General features: G+C 22.5%; 2 protein-coding genes across 7 annotated transcripts in view; one reads left to right on the top strand and one right to left on the bottom strand.

Moving 5' to 3' along the window:
• Positions 1 to 1,659, bottom strand: part of LOC129607982 (protein groucho) — a 124,983-nt gene extending 123,324 nt beyond the window's left edge. For 5 of the 6 annotated variants that reach the window (XM_055519264.1, XM_055519265.1, XM_055519270.1 and 2 more), the window contains exon 1: positions 630 to 1,659. In XM_055519264.1, coding sequence (XP_055375239.1) covers positions 630 to 665 — 36 coding nt within the window. In that variant the 5' untranslated portion in view covers positions 666 to 1,659. The remainder of the gene's footprint in view (positions 1 to 629) is intronic. The other variant, XM_055519269.1, reaches the window with a different exon arrangement.
• Positions 1,660 to 2,896: 1,237 nt separating this feature from the next.
• The window catches only part of LOC129608170 (protein fem-1 homolog CG6966), a 54,992-nt gene continuing 31,922 nt past the window's right edge, over positions 2,897 to 25,966 (top strand). Inside the window, exon 1 of the mRNA XM_055519521.1 lies at positions 2,897 to 3,420. Coding sequence (XP_055375496.1) covers positions 3,340 to 3,420 — 81 coding nt within the window. The 5' untranslated portion in view covers positions 2,897 to 3,339. The remainder of the gene's footprint in view (positions 3,421 to 25,966) is intronic.

Raw genomic sequence — 25,966 nt, 5'->3', positions numbered from 1 at the left:
AAGTATGTAATAATTTCCAAATTTAATGACGGTAAAAATAACAAAATATAAAATACTTATAAAAAATGGAAATAAAATTGGATCTCATATTCAAAGGTAACATAAATTGAATAAAGGAACACAAATAAATCGAAATAATAAATGCAAAGAAAAGAGAAATTTTGAGAAAAACTCTTATATTTAGTCTGACTATTTAATTTAAAGGGAATGGGTAGTGGTTTACCTGCCTTGGTTGATAGATTTGGAGGCTAACATTATGATTGTATTTTTGTGGTCAATTATTCTAAGTTTGCAATGAAAGTCTTATAAAATTCAATTACTATGAAAAGAAAAGATGGCAGTTAACTACCAGTTGCATGTTCACAATCCAACTATTTAATTATCTATAATAAAATATGATAAAAACATCATCATATTGTATAATTAATTTGATTTGTTTGATACAAAATATTTAAAACCCACCAGATATTACCCAAACATATTATGTATATGCTAACAAACATTAAGAAGGCGTAATTTTATAATTGAAAACTCATAAAACTAAAAATAGTTTTCCTGCTAAATAAAAATATTAAAATTTGTATTACTTATACATATAGTAATATAAAAAATAATAAAACACTACTTACCCCAGCAGATGGATGACGTTGTGGAGTAGAATACATTTTCCGAATTTTTCTCTTATATCATTCAAATAATAAAAATTAAAGAATTTTTTTTTCCAACTTGATTAATTTAATAACAACATTTTCGTCACTTTGAGTTCACAAAATTTTTTATTTAATAAATAGATATTAAGTTGCAAGAATTCAAACCGACGGAATTTAACAAAAAAGTTTAGCGCAATTCTGTTTTACAAACTCAATTAAATACTTTTACAATTACAAGTTAAGTTTTAAATATTAAAAAGCAAAGTTGAACGAAAAATCAACTTATAAATCAAATTATTGAGATGTCGGAACGCGGACAAAAATAAATTAATATCAAGTCTTAAAATTTTATAGTTAAAATATACAAGAGATCAACTATTAAAAAAGTTTGCTGTGAAAAAATTTTACAAGTATCTTTTCAAAATGGTATTTTACTAAAATTAAATGGTAATTCAATTAAATATTTTATTAATAAACTACAATACAAAATTAAAGGCCGGTATAAGCAATTTTACGAAAAAAAAATTTGGATTCTTGAAAATATAAAAGTTATTTCCATTTAATTTTGATCCTCCATTGGTAATTTTTATTTGACAATTCACTGGAATTAAAATTGCGCCAAATAAGAAATAAACATAAGTAAAAAATGCACTCTAATATCTATTAATTTATATTATATGCTAATATTATTAAGATTTTAAAAAGTTTTTGTTTTCTTTCAACAATTTTGAAAAAATTATATTTGCGTTTTGCAATGTCCTCTTCACGACACAATAATCTCACAAGACCAAACAAGCCACCTTCCTTTTCCTTTCTTTTGTAAATTAGTGTTTTATTTTTGACAATTTTTTTTTATAAAGTTCTCAATTTTTAACTTCTTTGAACACAATGAATTCTTATTTAAAATTGTAAATAACCTGCACATTAATTAAATGCCTAATTTAAATTTTATTGTTAAAAACTCGGCTAGGTAAAAAATAAAATACAATTTATTTCTCGAAGCTGTCATACGAGAAAACGCTTCAAAGTGAAACGACAGCCATAAAAATTGTCAAAATATAGTATTGCCAACCAATTACAAAAATATAAAAATGCTAAATGAACACATGTAGATTTATATTTAAAATGTCAAAATACAACAGTGTTGTACAAGCAGTAGCAGCAATCACATGCAGTTCACACTTAAGGTGTAGTAGGAGCAAGCATCAAAATTTCAATACTTTGTAGCTAACTTTATCTTTTGAATTATCAAAAAAAACCTACCTATAGAAAAACATGTATATCTAAAGTTAATGGATGAAAATATAAAACACTTAAAACTTTGCACGAACCAAATTGTTAGTTCAATCGTGATCTGCTTGGAACTGGAAGTTGGAATTCAAAAGCGGTTGCCGCACAGCAATTATACAGCAAAATGTAAGAACCAATATAAATTTTGACAACCGCTTGTCCCGTTAATTTAGATATGTACAATATTTAAATCCTACAATTTTTTATTATTTTTCTGTTGCGCAGACAATACTTTTTCATTCACGTCATATTTAGAAATCAATAAGGTGAATCAATATTGCTCTTAAACTAAAATAACCAAAAGTAACGCCTCTTTACAAACAAATGTCGAAATTTATAATCTTATAATAAAAGTAAAAAATAACAAAATGAACAAGGAAAACATTATTAAAAATGAACAAACAATGGGTGTAAAATAAAATCTATAATAGACTGCTTTCTACAGTACCGAAACAAAAACGGGCTGCGATTGCAGTTCTAACTTTTACTGCTTATCAACTATTAGTTCTCAAACAAAAATTTAAAAAAAAATAAAGCAGATTCTGCAAAAGAATATTTTAACAGCTGTTTTAATTAGTTGTTTAATTTTGGGCGTAACAAAATTTTTGTTTTGCTAGTCTACTTTCACCGTGTCTATTGCCGATGTACATTTCTATGTTAATGAAAAATTGAAGATGGCGCTGTTTAATCAGCAGCCCTGTTTTAAATTTTTTGTCATGTTTAAATTAATGTCATGGCAGAAAAATTTTGTAAGAAAAATGTCAAACTGTAATGTCATTTGCCAATTGTCAATTGTCATGTCATGGCACGTCATAATCAGTCAGTTTGATATCTAAAGTGAATTGAGTAGGTTGTGATTGCTTATTTTAGTGGAGTTGAATCATTTTTTTAAATTTAACTCAAATTAAAAAAGAAAAGTTTGCAATTGAAATAAATAAAAAGAAAAAAAGAATTATAATTTTTTTTATGATGATATTAAAATTTCTAATAATAAAAAAGTTTTAGAATTGATTATCGTCGTGAAAAAAAAGAATTAAATACTTATAAAACCAAACCTACACTGTATCTACTAAAGGATTTTGGTTTAATTTTATTAATATTAAAATTAAAAATTTGGAAAAGAAGAAAAAATATCTAATTTTTTATTTATTGCGTAAAAAATAAATTAAATTTTTCTTTGGAAAAAAAAGAACAAAAAGAAAAATTTTTCATATCAATTTTTTGCAAGGATAGGCTGGAATCTACCTAAAAATTAAACAAAAATTTTTAAATAATCATATTTTTGTTTAAATTTAATTAAAAAAACAGCTATTCATTCAATTAAAGAAAAATAAATAAAAAATATAATAAAATCTACATAATTTTCATATTGAGGATACCTTCAAACAATAAAATCAAAATGGATTGTAGATTGGAGTTCTTAAGATTAGAATTCGCAGTTTTTAATGCAGCTAAAGAAAATGATTTAACAAAATTAAAGGTAAAAATTAGTTTTAATTTATACTTATAAGAATTTTAGGTAGAAAATACAAATAATTTTTATTTTTATTTTAGCTAAATATAGATATATATATATATGCGTTATTGCATGAATGTAATTAATATAATATTTCCGGTTGTCATTTTAGCTACATCAACAATTGGATATATAACTACCCAATGTGTACTTTTTAATATTTGCCTACATTTATTAAATTACTTTTCCTTACAATTTCATTGTTTCACATAATATATATTTTAGGTAGTACCTAAAATGAAATTATTCTATTACATTGTGTCAACATGAAAACACAAATGCAGATAAGCAATGGATGAATGTTATATTATTATATCTTCCACACTATTTTTATATCCATATTACATTATACCTCAATTCATTAATGTTAAAATGGAGGAATTGTGATGATGTCCCGCAATAATATTATATTGAACTCTATTCTTTGTCTTTTTTTAAATGAATGTTCGTAATAGGTAGGTAGGTACCTAGGTACCTTCCTATCTACCTAAATAATAATTGTACTTATTTTAAATGTAAACTAGTTAGTAAAATGTTAATATGTTAAACGTTAGTAAAAAATGTTTATGTTAGTAAAAGGTATGCGTACCTGCTTATTTATCTACCTAACTTGTTTACGTGAGAAGCAGGTAATATATTGTTGAATATAGCATAGGTTCTTTCTTTTAATATTTAAAAGATTTTATTTTACTATTAAGATTTTGCTTTGACTACTTCATTTTATATCTTCGTTGTTTTGCTTTCCTGATAGTTTGTCTTTCCATTTTAGATTTGAAACATCTTCATTTTGTTATACTTAAACGATACGTAATGAAGAACATGAAAGAAATAAAATTATGTTTTATATCTGTTTATGTAGTTTAGTTTATATTATAAAAATATATTTAGAATTTTTGGTCTTAAGCCAAAAATACAACGTCTGCATTAAATTTATGTCCATATACTTATTGATATAGGTACATACCTACATTTACTTATGACAGAAACAATTACTTGTTTTAATATAAATATAGTATGTACTTGTAAACATAGAACTATATTTTAATAATTAAATTTATATTATTCATAAAGTTTATATAGGTATATATATTTATATATATATATATATGTATATATAATTGCAGAATGCTTTTTTATTTTTGTTCTATATTGACTTAATGACCACTAAATTATAAAAAAAAATTAAAAGAAATAAAAATCCAGAGAAAAAATATTCTAAATTTTTTTATACTTCAAATTATAAAAAAATAATTTCAAAATCTGGAGATTATCAAATTTAAAATAATCTGAAATTTTTAAAAACATACACTTACATTTGTTATATAGTTATAGCTACCCAGGTATTATATTCGTACATACTTAATATTTTTTTAAAAATATTGTACATTTATAACAAATCGTTTTGTATTGTGATGACTTTGAACGAATATTCGAGGAAAAAATATATTACATGGTTGTTTTTATTATCAGAATAAATTTCAAAATTTGTTTCATTTTGAAATTGAGAGAAGATAGAAAAGAAAACAAAACTTATGAAAAAAAAACATCATTTTGTTATCCTATATATGTCAGGGGCAAAACACGAAATCATCTACTTTATTAAAACAAGTGTCAGAAATAATTTCCCATATATTTTTTTTTGTTTGGAAATAGTTAAGTATTGTCAAATAAAAAAGAAATTAAAAATAAAATGTTAAGAAATTATTACAAAATATAAATAGCTAGATGAAATATGAAATTTATAATTGATTAATAGCGGAGATACTATTAAATTATAAAATTAAAGATTAATAATGGAAATTTAATTGATCTGTATTGATCAAATCAATGTTGACCAAAATATTTGGAATTTGAATAATTTGATATCTATTCAAATTTTGATGAAAATTAGTAAAAACAGACATCCCTACCATGAAAAAGAGCATTTCCACCGAAAACACGACATGTAAAATTTAGTGGCATCACACATTCTCCCTTATTGTATGCGCGCGGTTGTAAAAAATTAAGAGCGGAGGGTGTGAACTTAATTCCAAATTTTAAAAAAGTAGTAAGCACGAGCATTGTTGATGAAAAAATTAAGGGGGGGGGGGGATGTGCTTGATTTATCTTCGTATTTTTCGAAATGCCATTTTATTTTCAAATAATATTAAATTAAATATTTATAGTTCAAGTTTTTTACACATTGAAACTGAATTGACTGAGCACTTAATTATGTTTATTCAGTAAAATTTTGAAATTATTACTTAAAATATTATTTTATTATTATAAAGAATGCTGTACAAGCAAAAAAAAGTTGTTGTTTTTCTTCTTCTGGTATTTTACTAAATTAAAAAAAAAATATAAGTATAAAGGTGATTGACCGACAGAAATTATATTTTTATTTTGCCGGCACTTATTTTGCATTTTAATACCTATGTTGAAAATTATAATTTTATTACAATAGTAAAATAAAGAACTTATGTAACCAATTTAAAGACCAATTAAAATAAATTGGTAAAAAATTTAAATTTTCTCTCAATAACTTTCTCAAATTTGAAAATTAAGAAACAAAAGTTTTTGCTAAATATGTTTTTTACCTCAACATTTTAAAGGAAATTTATTTTTGTTTAGAACATTGATTGTATCACAAGTAACTAAATCATACAATGTTAAAATAATAATAATTTCGCATACACATATACTAATATTTATTTATACGTACAAACATTATCTACGTAAAGTTTTTGTTTGTTTGTTTGTGTCAAACAACCTGATTATTTACCTTGAATTTGAACTATTCAAAGACAAGCAGATACTTTTCTTATAATAAATTGCTTGGTGTACGTATATATGTAGTTATGTTTGTACGTATTAGTATAATGCACTCGTTTATTTCTTGGCAATAGTTGAATCTTCGACCAATTTTTAAATATTTTATTTTAATTTTTGTGATTTTTTCTTTAAATTCTTTCGTTAAAAATTTTTTTTATACAACCAAAATTGTCATCAATTAAAATGAAATAAATTTATGAAATATTTTGCTTTGTATTAATTTTTCCTTCTCTAAAAAATTTGCAATTAATAAAGGAATCCATAATTACGTTTATGATATTAAATGCTTAATTTTAAAGTACAAAATATTCAACATAACTTATTATTAAACACTTTGCAATTGATTTCACCTAGTGGTGAAGAAGGGGCCATTATTATGTTAAAATCAATTTGATAGCATAAAAAATCACCATTGAATTAAGGTCAATATATGTACATAATGTACAATGTGTTGTTCACTTTATAACTAAGATTGATAGATTGCTGGAGTTATTTTGCTATTGTTTTTCATTTTCATTAATGTTGGTGCACATACATATGTACATTATACTCGTATAAGTACTACAAATTATTTTGTATTTTTTTACTACCCTGGCAAGGACTTAAAATTTTTATAAATAAGTACCTATATATAAAAATGTACATAAGTAATTGTTTAATTGAGGAAAAAAGAAAAAAACGTGATTATTACAAAATTTATTATAAAATTTGCAAATTAAGTAATAAATCATGTATTCAAGGTTGAATTTGTTGAGTAAGTAAGTAAGGAGAAAAAACAAAATGTTAAGTAATTTTCAAAGAAAGTTAAAAGTTTTTTAAAAGCAATCAATTAGATTGTGCTCCAATTTTGTTTTCTTTTTGTTTTTTTTATTCGTTGTTTGAATGTCAAATTAATTTTTTTCTTATAATTTTGATTCATACTGTCAACAAAGTAATAATAGTATATTTCATTAAAATTTTTGAATTTACAAAGATTTGAGTAAGTAAATGCACTTACACTTTGCACTTACTTGCATGAGCAGGAAGTATTCCAGTTTTAGTGCTACAATTTTAGTATCAAAGTTAAGATATTCGACAGTTATACAGTACCCTCAATATTTAAAATATTAATTAGTAATTTTTCTAAAAAGTTCTTAAAATACTTTCTTAGTCAGTTAGTCTCTTTTGACATCTCAATTTTTATTTGCTTTAATTAAGTCAAAGTGCAGTATGAGTGCGTCTATAAAGGCAGTGACTTGCTTATTATACATTTATAATATAATTTATATAATGAATTGTTATCTTAACTAATTGAAATTAAATAATGTGCAATAAGCAGTTACTTATGTGATACTGGTAATATTAGTAGAGATTTGTTTTCAATTGAACAAAAATTAAAAATTAAGTATTTAAATAACCAAAATTTTAATATTTTAAACTAATAACTAAATAATTAAGTTATTTGAATGACTAAAAACCAAAAAAGGGAAAGAAAAAAAGTTTCAAGTCCAATCAATTCTCTTATCGAAAGGTGATTTAATTACAATTATGTTACTATTTTGTTCGGTTTTAAATAGTTTCCAAAAAATCATAAAAGTCTTTCTATTAAATTATTAAATTATATTTAAATATGTAATTCATTTGTTATAATTGCTTATCTAAATTTGTTTTTAGTGGAAACGTGCTTTATTGAAAACAATCAACGTGGATTCTAACTTGATCTAAAGGATTTTATTCTAAAGTAACGTGATTACTTTTAGTATCATAATTTTTTTTTTTAGAAAATATCTCTTTAAAATTATATTTTATACTTACTGTTTACGTAACTAGTTGCACTTTTTGAATTCACTAGGTTATCGCTTGTGTTTAGCTCTTTTTGTTTTTAAAAATTAGATAAGATACGTAGGTAACAATAAGTGCGATTAGAATGATTTGAACATCATGTTTAAAAAAAAAAAATAATTTTTCCATGGAACTGGTGCTTACGTACGTGTATATGTACACATTTACTTATTATCAAAACAACTTTCTTTTAGTTTTGTCCAAATCAAAAAAAAATATTGAATTTTTTTTTATCATTTAAAATTATGTTTTATTTTTTTGACATCTGAACATCAAATTTTATTTTGTAATCTTGATTTTGGTAAATGTAGAAAATTTCCAGAAATCCAATAAATGTATTACGAAATAATATCAAGTTGCTTTTATTAAAGGCACAATACTAGATATCTTCTATCTAGAATTTTACCCTCATTTGTTATGAGTATTCGATTCGTATTTACTGTTCTAGTATTTTAGCTTTAATAGTTGCACGTGCATATGTACTCTCTTATGAGTTGATTGTTTGACTTAAATAACGATTACATAAAACGACCATTAGATGTCGTTTTAATGTCATTAATTATGGATTCTTTGTTTGTCCGCCAGTAAATTTAGCTTTTATTTAATTCCAAGATTTTTAATTTGATTATATTTAAATTGAAGTTAAAATCAAATCTTTTCTCTCTTCAAGAATTGATCCTGTGGTTTTATAAAATGTCATTTACATTTATTTTTAAGAGAATGATCTCGAGTTAAAATTCATTTTATTTCTATATAGACTAATAGAGTTAATTTTAATGTAAAATTTTTAAATTGACCATTGGAAAATAAATTTTATATTCTCGTATTTAATCGATAGTCTATATGAATGTATACGTATGTGGGCATATGCATGCGTTAATTGCATGTATTGTTAAAAAATTTTTTTTTTTTCATTTTATATTATTTTTTTTGTAAACATTTCTAGGTGAACGATTAATCGTGTTCTTGTTTTATAGCTTTTGTATGTATTTCTGGTTATTTCCGTTAAACAGAAAATGAGAAAAAAAAATTCAATTGTATATATATATATAGAAAGAAATACAACAATTGACATTGATTACTCGTCTTATTTTATTGAAAGCTTATTTTAGATACACTCTCATTAATACTTATATAACACGGTGTATTTACATATAGATGTAAGTATATGAATGAGTAGAAAAATGAATTGATCTGAAAAGGAAAGAAAATTAAAAGTGTTGCACAAAAAACAAAACAAACGAAAAATCAAAATCTAAAAATATTGGCGGAGAAAAACAAAAATGCTTTTCAACTTTAGTCTTATAAGTAGTAGAAAATTTTTTATATTTATCTCAAGTCACTACGTATATAAATATACATTTTTTTTTACAAAATAGGTACAGTAGAACCTTGTTATATTGAATAAATATTTAAATTTGAATTATAATATTAAGATTCACTCAATAGTCTTATAAAAAATTTGAAAATTTTGAAAATAAAAGTAAAATTAGCACGCATTTGTTTATAGAAAGTAGTGGCATACCAATGTAAATTATAAAAAAAAATTCCTCTACGTACCTATCTACATTTTGAATGCGCTGCATATTTACATAGGTACGTTACCTTGTTAAAAAAGTTATAGTTCTAAAATAGAAATATTCAAATATTTAGAATACACGGCATTCTATGCTGTATTGAATTATATAAGGTTAGTTCAGTATTCAATACTGAACTAGTCTTATATCTCAACGTTTCATGAATTTGTAAACATAATTTAATTAACTTTATCGTTAGGTACACGGCGTATACCAAATTATTCTTCTTTGATTATAAAGCGCACAACATTTCAAATTTCTATGATATGTAAATGGTGGTCTAAGTGGTTAAAACTGAACGTAAAATTCAATATTAAATTGAAATTTTAAATTATTTAAAATAAAAATTAAACGGTAATTGAACAACAAGAATTTGTAAAAAATTATTTTTATCATACCACAGATGTCGTTTTTTAAAATTCACATCTATTTACGATATTAAATATTATAACGTATATTATGTATGTATGTACATACATATGTAATTAAAATTTTTTAATGAATTCTACTGTATTTTATAAGCATGCAAGAATTTTGTAAAATAGCCGTTCACTTATAATATTATTGACTTTATACATATATATTACGTTATATCACCGTTATTTCATTTAATATTACGTGCATTACTTCCGTATTATTATTCATGTTTATATGATTAAAATGAGAAAAACTGCAAGTATAAATAAATTTATAAGTATGTTTGTATGCTTAATACAAAGTACATAATCACATTACGTTATTTTTTATGTATAATATTATGGCGATTAACTTAATATATTAAAATATGAACTGTCCATGAACGCAAATTTTATTTTTACTTTAACAACAGTTTTGATACAAAACAAAAAATGATTGTAATAAAGTAGATATTTATTAATAAGTATGTAAAGAAATATATATTTACTTATTCATAAGTATACATACATACATATACTTATGTTCAAAATACAAGAATGTAAATGTATGTATGTGTAGTATATGTATATTTTTGCGCATACTATCAGATTTTCTCATTAGCAATAATTCTGTAAAAAAAAACATTACTCTATAGATTTACCGGTGTTACGATTTACATGAAATTTTTTCGAAATTGAAAGAAATTGTATAATAAATTTAATAATAACACGTAAATTAAAAAAAATAGCTAAAAATTATCTATGAAAAGTAGTTCATAAATTAAAATTTAATTATCTAATTGAATTTGTAATTATTATACTTGTGTCACGTAACTACGTAACCGGAATGGAATTATTTTAACTGTAAAAATAAGGATTAATTATACTTTAGGTGAAAATGTCAAAAATTGACAGTTCGGGACAGATTTCGGGTTTTGAAACTTTTTTTTTTCGTAAAATTCATTGATCGGAACGAGTTGATCGAAATTAAGTTGAACTGAAAATCCACCTTTACGAATTATTCTATAAAAGTATTTGCTTTAGAATTTTTAGAAAAATTGCAGTAACAAAGCTTTTAAACGGTATAAGTCTGTAAATAATGAAACTGGTTTTTCGGTGGCAAAACTAGTATTTTATTATTAACATTTTAGCGACACATTAATATTTAGTTATTAATAACTTAGTAATTTAACTGACTGTATTTCATTGTGATGCACTTCATTTATTACTACAAATCATATTACGGTACATTATTAACGTAATTTTCTATCAATACATTTTCTATAATTTTAATAAATTACTAAAAATTTCTCATGGTATTAATGTTATGTCAGACAAACGTTAGTTATATACATATTTATATATATATATATATAAATATGTATATATATAACTTATAGAAAAAGACTATAAACACAGATAGCTTTATTGTTTTTTCTTTTTGTAACACATTAATAATATATTGCAGGCCTGTGAAATATATATATGTATAAATTTATATTTCAATTATACGGTAAACTGTTAATATCGTAATTGACATTGAATATAAAACATTAAAAACAGTGATTTGATTAATGAAATGTTAAAATTTGGCAATGAGAAATTTTTGTTTTTGACAATTATTGATAAAAATAAAAAAATATATTTACAATTTCTTATTTGAACTATATAACAGATCGCGCCTGCATTTTTTATATGAAAGAGTGTTATTTTTGAATGGTAATTTCCGAATTGTAACTGTTTGTTCAAATGTCTGTTCATATAAATGCATAAGTATGTATGTTGTGTGCGGTTCAGTTCTAACAAAACTGAAGCTATGTACATATTATACGTAATAAATTAAATTTTGCATTATAATTGTCGTAATTGCAACTATTAAATAAGTTAATTAATAGCACGCGGTGTGCGGTTTTCATAAATTTCGTAACTATTCCAAATTTAACTTCCTGACGCTCTACGTTATAATTTTTTTTTGTCAGTATATAATTGACAACGTCAAAAAAAAAGTTGTTACCTATAGGTAACAATTTTTTTATATAATAGTTATATTCTCACCAACCCACAAAATTGGGAATCGTGCGGAATCGGAAATTTAAATCAATTTCAAATTTTGGGAATTTTAAATGGGAAGCCACGTGCCAATTTCGAGAAATGCTTATTAGTTACATTTAAAATTCTAACTTATGTCAATCAATTCTTATTTTTATTGTCATATGTCGTATGTGTCGAATATTAAACTTATATTAATTATTATGTATATATATTAATAAAATTCATTTAAAACAGTATTCTGTAATACCGTATAATATTTATTAAAATTTATAAAATAGTTATTATTTAACTCATTACTTATGTGCATCTATTTATTACTTTTAAATTGAACAAAGAAATTTCTTGCATATTTATGTGCATTGTCTCGTAAAAATAAAAAAAAAAATTTTTATTTGTTTTTTATTACTTACAATATACTTACGTATACTTATATTATTGTGCTATATCATTTAAAATAATTAAAATCAAATAGAATTAAAATAAGTACAACCCAATATTACAGATTAGTCTGTCCAATTTTTGATGTGAGGAGGAATGGGGAAACCAACCTAGAATTTCACATTAACACTATAGCACATTAATAAGAAAAAAAAACTTAAAATTAAAATAAAAATAAAATTTTTTCAATGTAAGTTTGTTTAGGTGAATAATTCGCATGAAAAAAATAAAATAAAAATTAGAAAATCTAATAATTGTCTAAGCATTTTTATTTCCTTAAAATAATTATTTTCAAGTTTATTAGCGATTCTTTGGGCAATGAGGAAACATAAATAAACAAAAGTCGATTCATTTCTTTCATAATCTCCTATCTAAATTTATAATATATTATGAAATGAATTCAAAAAAATAAAAATTATTGAGGACATAAAAATATGAAATTTTTTGAAATAATTGAATATATTTGTTTTTAGTTAAAACTTAATTGCAAGTATATGTATATGTAAATATGTAGAAGTATTTTATTTATTTAAAATAACCACCCAGGTGAAGGTAAACTAATTGACTCAGAGTTGAAACAATAGATTATTTTTTCATTATGCATATCATAAAAATACGTAAAATTATTGTCTGACAGTACTAACCTTATAGAATATAAGATAATTTATTTTGCTGTTTGATATTTCATGTCTGTATTATTGACATTTTACGTGTTACAGTATTGTCAATGTCAAATCGCTGCAATCTAGTTTGCCATTTTAAAATAACAAAACTGACGTCCGAACAACAATTTTAAAATGTCGGTGTTTAACGAAAATATTAGGTAATAAAAAATGCATTCGACGAGCAATTAATTACTTGATTTGGGTTTGTGAATTTACTGCCCAGAATATGCCAGTTGACATTTCTTGTTTATATCGAGCATTCAGCATCGATTCGAATTGGAAGAAAACTCAAATTTACTATGTTTGAGGTAAATATTTGCAAAAAATAAATTTTTTAATTTGTCAACTATTTAACTTGTTAATGAGATTCGTCTGCTTTTTTTTTATTTGTAAAACTAAACGTTTATAAGAAATCGCTCTTTATATTGGCTCAAAAATTATAAGAATTTGAGTTATATAATTTTTTTTTTATTTAATTTCTAATAAATCATAAGAAATAAAACTAAAAATAATAAATAGAAAAAATTTTAATGTGTTTACCATGAAAAAGAAATTATTCAATCATTTTATTTTGAAATTGATTTACGTAATTAAACTTTTATAGCATTCACCTATAATTATTGTATTCGAACACATCTCGAAAAATAAAAAGTTGGAATGAAAATGTTTCGAATGAGTACTAACATTTATTTTGTATGAAATAGTGATATCAAATTTAATATTTAATTTTTTCGTTTTGATGCTTTATTTCCATGCACTTGGGAGTATATATATAGTAGTCTAAAACAAACTAGTATATTAGTATAAAGTATATGTATATATATATGTTGGTTAGCTCTAAATTAGAATAAGTTTTAATAAAGCATTCACTTATTCACAATATTTTAAGTTCTTTTATTTGATCCAGATCAGAATAGACTCATGTATTTCATAATACTTAATTAGTAATCACTTTTGTAATTCATTCGAATCGTAAAAATATTATGATTCTAATTTTAATTACTTGCACTTATTGAGTAATTCTCAAAGTACTTAAAAAATATCGTTGTCATTTGCAATAATAATTTTTTTTCCCCAAGAATAAATTGTTATTATTTTATAATCTTTTAGATTTAATTATATAGAATACTAAACATCTCTAATACTTACGGTACGCATTATTATACCCAGAATTTAATATAATAATGATAAATATGTAGAACAACCATATCTCGTGCTAATGCTATCAGAAATGTTTCTGTGTATATACTTACATATGTATATTTAAAAATTTTTATTTTTAGTCAATAAATTTTGAATAAATATTGATTGTGAATAGTTTTAAAAAAGAAAATCAATAAATTTGATAATTTAAAAAGTAAATATTTACTGTAATTTCCTTGTTAATTGACGATATTTAAACATAAATAAGTTGGTATTTTAAATAATTTAGTTAGAAAATTTAATTTAAAAATTTATTTATTAGTTGGGGATTTTTTTATATTAAGTACTTATTTTTTTTTTTTATTTCTTAATTGAAATTTACAATTTTGGTATATAGGTTTCGACTAATGTTTTTTCTACTGTATTATATTTTAAATTACATCTAACTAATCTAATCTGAAATTTAAAACATGAAATAATTAAAATATTTCAATTCGTTACAGTACTCGATTAGTTACTTTTGTAGTTACTTAAGTATTGGAACACTTAATACATTAATTTATTATTTTCTATTAACACTTTTTTGAAAATTACTAATAAATATTAGATACAAAATTTCAAAAAGTTTTTTTTTTAACATTTTAAAATATTTTCTGTTTCTGTTTTAGCAAAGTAATCTATTTTTGATTTATTGGTTGACTTGACAGGTATAAATGTCTAGTTGGTACATACATACGCAGTACATAAGTATATCGTGACTACCATAAAGTTTTTTTTTATACCAACACAAAAACAATAATAAACATAAAATAGAAGTTTTTAAATTGATTGGAATTTTTAATGAGGTCGGCGGGTCGATAACATAAAAGAATTTTTTTTTTATTAAAAATAGTACCTATTTATATATGTGTATGTATATATATATGTATTTATCCCTATAAAAATATAAAATAAAAACATGCATGTTCAAATATTTTGACTATGACAACTAAAAGTATTTTAACCACTTTCTTTTTAATATTGCAAATTATTGCGTGCCAGTATAATATAAAACCAATAAAAAAAAGTATTCTATTCTTTTCTACGAGAGATATAAACAAGAAATAGTAACTAAAGGTAGGGTAATCACATTGTTCTAATAAACTAAATTATATTCTTTTCCTTATATAATATTCAAAATTTTACGAAGAATTTTAATTCTTCCTAAATAAAATTTTAAAATTTTTTTTTAAAGAGAGGTCGGTTATCGTTAAACGTTGAATAATTCAACAAAATATTTTTTGGATTTTGCAATTCAATAAAAATTTGTATTCTTTGGAAATCTTTGATTATGAAAACAAATGTTTTCCTTTATAATCCTGAATAAGATTACATATGGGTTATGGGGACACTGTATATGCCCTATAGCTTATCCGTGAATCGCCTTTAAACTTTTTAAAAAGCTTTTAGTTAATAGGTGGCTGTATGTGCTGTATTTTGGTTTATTAATTAAAAGTCAAGTGGAAAAAGAATCACCCAGTTTTAAATTTTTAAGCATTATTAGCCCAGATGCTAGTTACTTATAATTCCTCCCGTAATTAGTTTTTTTTATAATTTTAATTAAATATTATTGATAATTTTCAACGCTCTCCGCAGCCACATTTAATGCTTTTGTTTTCAAAAAATATCACTTTTGCAATAGCAATTTCTAAAAAGAAATTAAAAACAGGAAAATTAAAAGTTGAAAGATCTAAAATGTTAAAAAGAAAACAAAAAAAAAAGTTATTAAACGAAATATGAATTTTAAAGCTATTAGAGAATTTAAGGCAAAAAATATGCGAGAGATTATTGTACTGAAAAAGTTTTTTTTTGTTGTTTTTGTTTGTTTATAATAAACGGATGACTGAGTAAATATTTGTTTGTTTTGTTTTCTTTTCATATTTATTTTTTTTTTTGTTTCAAACTTATTTTCGGCCTGAAATAAATCGTAAATGGGTCGGCGAAAAAAAAAAACGTTCTTTTTTTTTTGTTAATTTTTTATTTTGAAATATTTTCATTTTTTTTTAATTTTTTATTGGAAATTGGAACTTACTTTTAATTTTTTTCTAAAGAATTTTCATTTCTTAATTGTATAACATTTTTGATTATCCATTTTAGTGTCAGAGAAGAAAAATAAATTGATTTTTAATTTTATAAAAGAAAAGATTTTCAAATTTTTCATTAATCTTGAAGTAAATGAATTTTTTTTTTGTATATTTGTGCATAATTCGAATGAATTTACGAAATGTAAAATACTTTGTTAGTAAAATTTTTGGAAAAAAACAAAATTTGAATATTTTTAGAATAAAAATGGTTGATTTTTTACAGTTTATGTTATTTGTATCGGTTGCTTTAAATTTTGAATAAACAAAATGCATAAATTTATTTGTATTTTGCAATTTTCTTTGATGATTTTATTAAAATCTGTTAAATGTTAAAAATTTCACCTGACAATTTTATTTAAAACACATTGTTTAAGTTTAATTTTTAATGAAATTTTGCAAATTGTATCACTGTTTTACGATATACCTATACCTCATTTGGAATTTTCATTTCTAAAATATTCTTAAAGATACTTATCAGAAATTACTAAAAAAATACATTTGAGGTAGAATTTTTAAAAAAAGAAATTGAACTTCATATGGGTCGTTAAGAGAAGTCAAACTTCGTTAAATAAAATTTTACGATAAACTACATATGTTAAATTGGTAATATTAAAATCTGCATTCAAACATAGAACAGATTTTTGATAAGTAAACATACATATTATTAATTTTTAAAGCTAAAAATTCGCCTAGAATGTTCTTGAGGCAAAATCAGTTGAAAAAAAAATATGTTCTGGCTTCATTTCTTATTGTTAAAGATTTTAATAGCAGATTTTATTAATCCAACTTTTTTATAAAGTTCGGAATTCAAATTTTTATTCCGAACTATCAAAATTTTTATTCCACTTTTTCATTTACTTATGTTTTCATGCTAAATTTTAGAACTGTCATGTATTTATCGAGGTTTTATTGTATAAAATTCAAAACCCAAAGCTTAAATGCTCAATTTATTTAGTTATATGTTTATAACTTAAAGCTTAAATTAGTCATATTTTAAAATTAATAACATTATTTATTATTTACATCATGCTTTTGGCATTAAAATTGCCGTATAATAAATTATAAAAAATAACACGTTTAATTTAAAAGGCGGGGTTAAAACAAATTTTTTTGAATTATTTTTAACTTTAAAATCAGATCTCAAGTAATTTTTTATAATTTTTTTAGTACAAATTTTGAATTTATATTTCCGAATTCTTTTTATCTTTTGCATGATTGACCTACAATATTTTACGAATTTACATGAAGACTTAATAGTTAACATAATAATCTACTTAATATAACAAAATATGAAAGGTATTAAATAAAGTATTTAGCAAAATAATTACAATGGTATATTTGTGTATGCAAGCATATGGAAGGTGAATGCTAATCTGTCTAATTTCAATTTGTTATATTATGCACAATGTATTTTATATGAAAGCAAAAACAAATCCTTGAGAAGCCTATTGAAAATTTATTTATATTATATAAATATATTGTAGGTTACAAAATTGTATAACAAAAGTAAAAATAAGTGACTACATGACCATAAACATGTATTAAAATATTATGCTTATTAACATGTTCTGTATTTTAACAAATTCTTAATCTTTTTTGAATTTTACAAATTTATTTCGTATACTTACTGATTTCATATAACACGTACTTATTGTATATACTTAGGGATAAATCAAATAATTTGACAATTTAATAATTATTACGCTTTCATTCTTCCGGTAAAAAGTATAAACTTTTACGTTGAAATTTAGGACAATCTGTAAGTACTGCCTGTCATCGTATCGCAACTAATGAAGAACAAGTTATTGTTAAAGAATTGATTCATTTTTGTTACGGTAAACTTCTGAAGGTAATGTAATAACTAAAAATTGAAATAAATTTATATAGAAAACGTGTATAATAGCTCAACAGTAAAATGTTGAAAATTAAATTGCAAATATTTCATTTTATTTTTATTTGCTATATTTAACATGCAAGCCATGTTATTTTGGTATCAATAAAAACTGATATACTTATGTATAATATTAAATTATAGGTGTATATTAGCTAATATATGAATTTTTATTACTTGCCTACGTTCTGAAATATTTTTGTTTATATTATATACATATATACATACATATCTGCACATATTTTTTCCATTGTCACCTGAATATCAAAATAAAATACACGCTTATTAATAAAAAATTTAAAAATACTTATAACAAAAAAAAAATAAATTTTTTCAAAATTAAAAAATTTTGTTAGAAATTAAAACAAAATACATTATTGAACCTACATATATAAATTGAACTGGACTCACGCATATATATATATACATATAATTGCGTACATGTTACGTATACATACAAGTTTTGTATGTCGCTGTGTGTATTTCAATATTAATTTTGTTCATCAAGGTGTAGTTTTCAAGAAAATATTTTTTTTTTGGAAAATTTATAAGGATTTTTTTTGTTTTTCTCAAAAAAAGTTATTATATCCAGAATCAAGAGTTTTTAGCTTTGTATTTATATATGTATATGTATATTTTAACTTTATTACTTAATTATCTGTCGGCGCGTGTTAGATTATATAGAAATGAGAGGCATTAAATAATTTTTTTTTAATTTTCTGACAAGAAAAAAGCACAAATTTTCAGAAAATCAGCAGATTGAATTTACTATTGCCTTTTTCATTCAAATATAACCTATGGAGTATGGATTACTAATATGGCGATTACCTGGATCAAATCAAAACCTAAGAAAAATGCAGATACTGCAAAATAAAGCAATAAAAAACTAATTTTATGTTGAGCGAATTGTCGTTCTGTCTGTCTGACTGTACACTCTTTTATCTCAGTTTCACCTGCATTTTTTTCCCTTTACAAATTTATACTTAAATTACTTTACCAATATGAAGAAGTGATCAATTGAAATTTTGAATAAATTTGTTATACAATTTGTTATACAAAAGGTTATAAATTTGTTTACAGAAAAAAAATAATTAAAATTATGTTGGTTATTTACTGATCACGTCAAAATTTTTATTACCTTATAAGCCCTTTTTTATAACTGTTAAATTTGATTGTTTGATTAATAAATATATTTACCTTAAAAAAATAAACAAATCGATTCGTAATGTCATTGAAATTTTTCAATTTTTATTTTAAATCACGTTTATATACAGCTGTATTTCAATTAAGTGTATACCTTATTTACATATTATAAATTTACATATGTACATATAAATGTATAATAATAGCATAAGAAAGAAATTACATATGAGATATACCAATTTAACTACATACATACGACATAATAGAACAGTATATAGTACTTATTGTAGAAATTTTGCTTAATTACGAAGTACATACATATGTATATATATGTATATAAACATTATTCCCGTTTAGCGGAAATCCTCGCAAAAAAAATCTTAAAATTTTTCATGCAAATTTTCTTAGTTTAGAAAATTAACACACACCGCAAACAAAAATAATTGCTACATACAAGCTTCTATATTTATTGGGCTATACGCCTATATGTTATATATATGCACATGTATGTATATGTAAACAAAATTCTATTAATACAAATAAAAACAAAATATTTAACGTATCACTAATTAACTATAATAAATTTTTATTGAAAATTTAAAATTTTGGCAAAATTTTGTAAAATATTTGAATTAACAACAAAAAAAAAAAATATTGAAGTTTTTGGCACATTCCCAAAAACAATTTGGAAAATATTTATCTATCACTTTAATTTTAGCTGTCCATTTACACAACATTTAAGATTAAAAATGAAATTTGTAATAGATCTCTGAAAACATTATTTACCTAGAATGAATTTTTTGCGTATTTTCAAGTTTCAATAAAAAACTGCTCTATTTCTACGACACTACAAGTTTTATCGAACATCTATAAAAAAATAATACATAATAGTATTCGTTATTTTACACAAAAATGATTATTCATGCCTTATAAGCATTTTTCCTAAATTTATGCAATTTTAATGGGAAAATTACCATTTTGACCAAAAAAAAATATTTATAGAGAAATGTGCCATTTTATAAACATAGTTTGTAAACATGAATTATAACAATATTCTTGTTTTGATTTTTAGGTAATAATTATGGTTAATGATTTGAGTGATGTAATTTTATGCGAAATTTATTGTTCGACAGAAAAGTATACAAATTTACAAGCACAAAGTTACAAATATATGCAGTTAATTATGTGTGACATGTATTACTTTTTATATATAGGAATATAATTCAGTATTATTAAATTTGGATAAAGAACTGTTGTAATTGACACATAATATGTTTTTTCTTTTCCTAAGGTCTGAAAGGGATAAAATATGACCAAATAGACTGACATAATTTAAATTTTTAGAAAGAAAAAAATTATTAGAAAACATTTTTTAAAGAAATCAACAAAAAATTTTTTTTATAATAAAACGCTTTCTTTTATTTTGCTTTTTTTTTGTCAATATTATACTCTAAGTCTAGCCGAGCTAATATTTATACACATAATTAAAATAATATGGAATATGCTAGTACATTTGTAATATATATTATGTATATACATATGTATATATATTTCGCATATTATAAATTTATATTTCACTAATCTACTATGTATTGTATTGTATATATAACCATATATCAGTTATTTCATATTTGAATTAAAATTACATTCATACATACATGTTTACCTACATACAAATGAAAACATACATATATTTATTTTGTTTCATATTTGACCCGTTGAATAGTTTGAATAGTTTAAATGACTATAGATAGATGGCTATAAAACAAAAAAGTTTTTATACTGTTATGCCTTTAATAATATTTTTTTTTGTTTAGTTTTTTACAATTTTCGGAATAATGACTTTGAACTTTGAAATATTGTATATGTATGCATTTATATACAAACAAACACATGTATATGCTAGTGAAAGATTTGAGAGAAAAAAAGAAAGAATACAAGATGAACAAAAAAATAAAAAAAAAATATAAAATTATTTAACAAAGTTAACCATAAATTTCCTATGCTATATTTATGTCAATTTTAAGCTAATGACCTGACTCAATTGGACATACAACGTGTGCGTGTGTGAATTTAATACTTTTGTAAATGTATATAACGAGTATACATATATACGTACATATTATTTTATTTAGTTATATTTTCTCTATATACACGATTAATTAATTAATTTAAATCTAATGACCCACTGACCAAAAACTAGATTCTCGAAAATTAATAAAAAAAAAATTTGTAATTTGATGAGCTTTGTTTAAAAAATTTCTTACTATATATACAAACATTGTTTTCTTTTAGCAAAATTATTCAAAAAAAACAAAAAGGCGGTAATATTTTGAATATGTTTTTTTATTTTTTAATATTAAAAAATTTAAATTTGCTTAATAATTCTAATATTTTTTTGTGTAAGTGATTGTATATGTACAAACAGCTTTCATAATTTGGTTACCTAGTTATAAATTAAGTTATTATATTTTGAGGGAATATGGTAACAAGACTTTTACCACTTTTAATATGAAATTTAAATTATTCGATTTTTTTTGCTTCATTTTGCTTCTTATTTAAATCTTATACTAAATTTAAGAAGATCTTTTCAAAAATTATTAGATAACAAGTAAAGATTTTGAATAAAAATCTGATTTGAAAAGTTTGGTAACAATTGCGGATTCACAATACTTGTGTTTGAAAAAAAAAAAACATAAATAATAAAAATGTGTCTAGCTACATACAAGTATGTATGTATATAATTTAGACAAAGTTAAAAAGTTAGAAGAAATAGTGTGGAGGGAGGGAAGAGAATATAATTATATACATAAGTATATAGAAACCAGAATTTCTATTTAATTATTTTATTTAAAATGGTCGCATGTTGTGTTTAAAGTTTTATTTAATAAAAATTAATATAAAAAATAAAATATTCTTAAGCTTTTGTTTTGCGCATTTTTTATTTCATTTAAACATTTTAAGATAAAAAATTATGTGATATTTATGCGATTTATTAGCATGATTTTTTATATTTTCTATTTTTTGCGTTCGTTCATAATTATATAAAGAAAAATCATTCTTGGGGATGACCTTCAAAAATTGGATATTAACTAAAAAAAATTTTAGAATAAAATTTTTGTATTTTTTCTTATTTCGTGTTCTATTCTATATTTTAGAATAGAATGAGGAAGAAATATTTTTTTTTAATTTTTAGTTTTTGTTTATTATTGAAAAACTCTATAGGTATGTATGTATGTATAAATATGTACATAACTATACCTACATAAAAATTCTAGAATTATTTTTTATTTCCAACATTATAATACTTAATACATACATTTGTTTGTGTTTATTATTATTTAATTATTAAGAGAGTTTAAGTATAAATTATATATTTAAGTATAAATTATAAGTTAAAACGTGTTTATAGAATTATAACCTAATTTAAGAGCATAAGACAGTTTCCGTATTCTAAGCATGAAGTTCTAAATTGTAGTTGTTTATATATAAGTATATGTATGTACATATTTCATATAAAACAAATGGTTGAATCTCGGATGTATACAAATCCCCCATGTACTAGTCCAGTATGCAAATTGGATGTACCCCCTAAGTACCACTCCAGTATTACACGCAATAATAATAAATAATTAATTTCATTTAATTAATCAACGATTTTTATTATTACATATTTTTGTAACCTACTCCAAATTAAACAATTAACTCTTCACTTGGTTACTGTTACAAAATATAGTTTTCATGTTTTCTTTTCAATTCACAATAGTAAACCATTTTATGTGCTTACATTTAATTGTTTGATTAAATGAATTTAAAATATTTTATAATTGTTATTACATTTACAACTAAATATTTTTGTATTATTCATGGCAAATTATTTTAATTAATAAATAAAATTGGAAAATTACAATTAATTATATTATATTACTTATGAATGCATAAAAGTGTATATTTTTGTTCATGGCCTCAAATTCATTTAATATAGGTGTAGGAATATTTTTGAAAAATGGAATAATAAAATATTTTTTTAAAATAAATATTTACGGTTACCATCTAATTAATCTAATTACCTAGTTAAATATTAATTTAAAAAAAAATTTATTCACATGTGTGTGAATATTATGCGGTAAAATTTAAATTAGTTTAAGTACTAAAATAAATTTAAATCAAAATCGATTTAAATACTAAAATCAGGTTAATGATCGTTTAAATTTATGCATTGCATTATTAAAACTTTTGTTTATAAATAAAATTAAAATAAAAAACAACAAAATCTATTTATTATCTTTATTTTATTACATAAGAATATTGAATGCATCAAACTGTGTTTAGTAGTTCACAATAAAATAAGAAAAAACACAAAAAACTATTGTTATTAGCTTGCAAATATTAAAAGAAACAAAAAAAAAAACACATTTTTTTTAATACCTAATGAGATCTTGACCTATTCAAAGAGATTCATTATTCGCTGTTTTTTTTTTTTTTTGCATTCATTTATTAGCTTCCAATTGCAAATTTTTATTTATGAGCTGAAATTATAATACTTAAGTATGTATATAATATGTATATTTTATTTATATATTTACCATGAATGTTAATATTATTGGTCTATAGTATTGGTAGTTTGTTCATAATTTTATAATCGGATCGGACTATATGCATAGCTATGTATTTATTTTTTTTGCGTAAATATATTGTAATAAATCATGTTAAACATTAATTTTGCAAAAATAATCCTATGTATGTACATATGTATAATATAATTTCTATATGATTGATAGACTAATTTAGAGTGCTATTTGAAAATTTTTTAAAAAAGTCTCTTGGGAACTCAGTAAATTATAACTAATTTTTTTTTGTGTATGTGATTTAATATTTAAAATTACTTTTTGCAATATACTCCAATTTATAAAATGAAATTATTAATCTCATAGGGAAATCTATGATAGGTGTTGTTATTTCCCAATAATAATCAATGTTAAGTTTGACATAATAATAACTTTTTGGTTTTGTTATATGAATGTAGTAATATTTTAGCAAGTCATCTCATCATTCAGTCATCGTTTAGCCATTTTTGCTTTGTCAATTTTTACCATGCTTTGTTTTTTTACTTTTATTACTTAAAACAGTAGAACGCCTGAAAGTATACCATTATGGATAAGAGTTGTATTAGAAATTTCTTATGTCTATTCAAATATTTGTATGAGAATTGAGAATCGGAGTGGAGTTTAATTAAAAGAGAGCTAAAGCATTTAAATTACCTAGCTTTAAGAATATCAGATTTTATTTTTTTAAGCTTATCCAAATTTTCGAAATCATACAGTACGTTTCTCGTTTAAAATAATTAAGTCGATTTTTTTTTGTAAAGGGGAAAGCTTCACAATTTAATTTGATTATCTTATAGCGTTGTTCAATTGCCATAGAATTTTCCAAATATTTTAAATTTAAATATACAGAATCAATTGTTGTAATATCTTGATTTTGTTTTAAACTGACTTAGCCAGTTTTAACTCGTTACCACAAAATTGAATTTGGGTTATAGATTTTATAAAAACAATTTGAGTGTTTGATAAATTTGAAGTAAATATAGATGTATATGTAATATAACAACATTCGTACCTAGTGCTTGTAATTGTTTCTACTCAAATGGCAATACTAATTCATAATAATATCAAACATGGATTTCTTGAAAGATTGCCTAACTTTTCTATCCATGTCTTTTGTAGAAAACATCAAACAAATAAATATGAATGACATACATGTATAATTAAAAAAAACATATAGTTTATAAAAATTTATTACAAATTTAATTATTTTGCAATAAAATTGCGAAAATAAATGGCAAATTTTTTTGTATAAATAAGTATAGGTGTGATGGTCAAATTTTGAATTATTATATTATGTGCCCATGGAGTTAACTGTGATCTCAAATTATACTTTCTGAATTGAAAAACGATTTGGGGATACAGTTTTTTTTCACATAAAATAAATTTCTACATATATACTTACATACGCATATATATACAAATTTATTTTTTTTACACTATATGCACAAATTTTTATTTTTTTTCTTTCTTTTTTAATATTTTTCACTTGGTTGACTCGAACGACTAACTTAACTGACGTTTGTATAATTACTAATTTCAATTCAAAATTCAATGTCACATTTTTTTTGTTTTTGTTTTTTATATTTTGTGGGATACTTTGTATATACACATATGAATTTTTTATACTACAGCATCTCAACTGATGCATACCTAGTAATAATAATGCAAAAAAAAAATTTGTAAAGTCTAAGTTAAAATAAAATAGAAAAAAAAAATTATTTAAGAGAACCATGAACTAGAAAAGCTTATGTTCAGAAACTAAAAAAAAAGATATGATAGTAAAATGATGACTTTTGAGTACACCGCGTCGTCGTTATTAAAATCTTATACTACAGTAAGTATAT

The sequence above is a fragment of the Condylostylus longicornis genome, unplaced genomic scaffold, assembly GCF_029603195.1.
Source record: "Condylostylus longicornis isolate FDR11 unplaced genomic scaffold, ASM2960319v2 ptg000030l, whole genome shotgun sequence".
Taxonomy (NCBI): domain Eukaryota; kingdom Metazoa; phylum Arthropoda; class Insecta; order Diptera; family Dolichopodidae; genus Condylostylus; species Condylostylus longicornis.
This window is presented reverse-complemented; position numbering and strand designations above follow the sequence as displayed.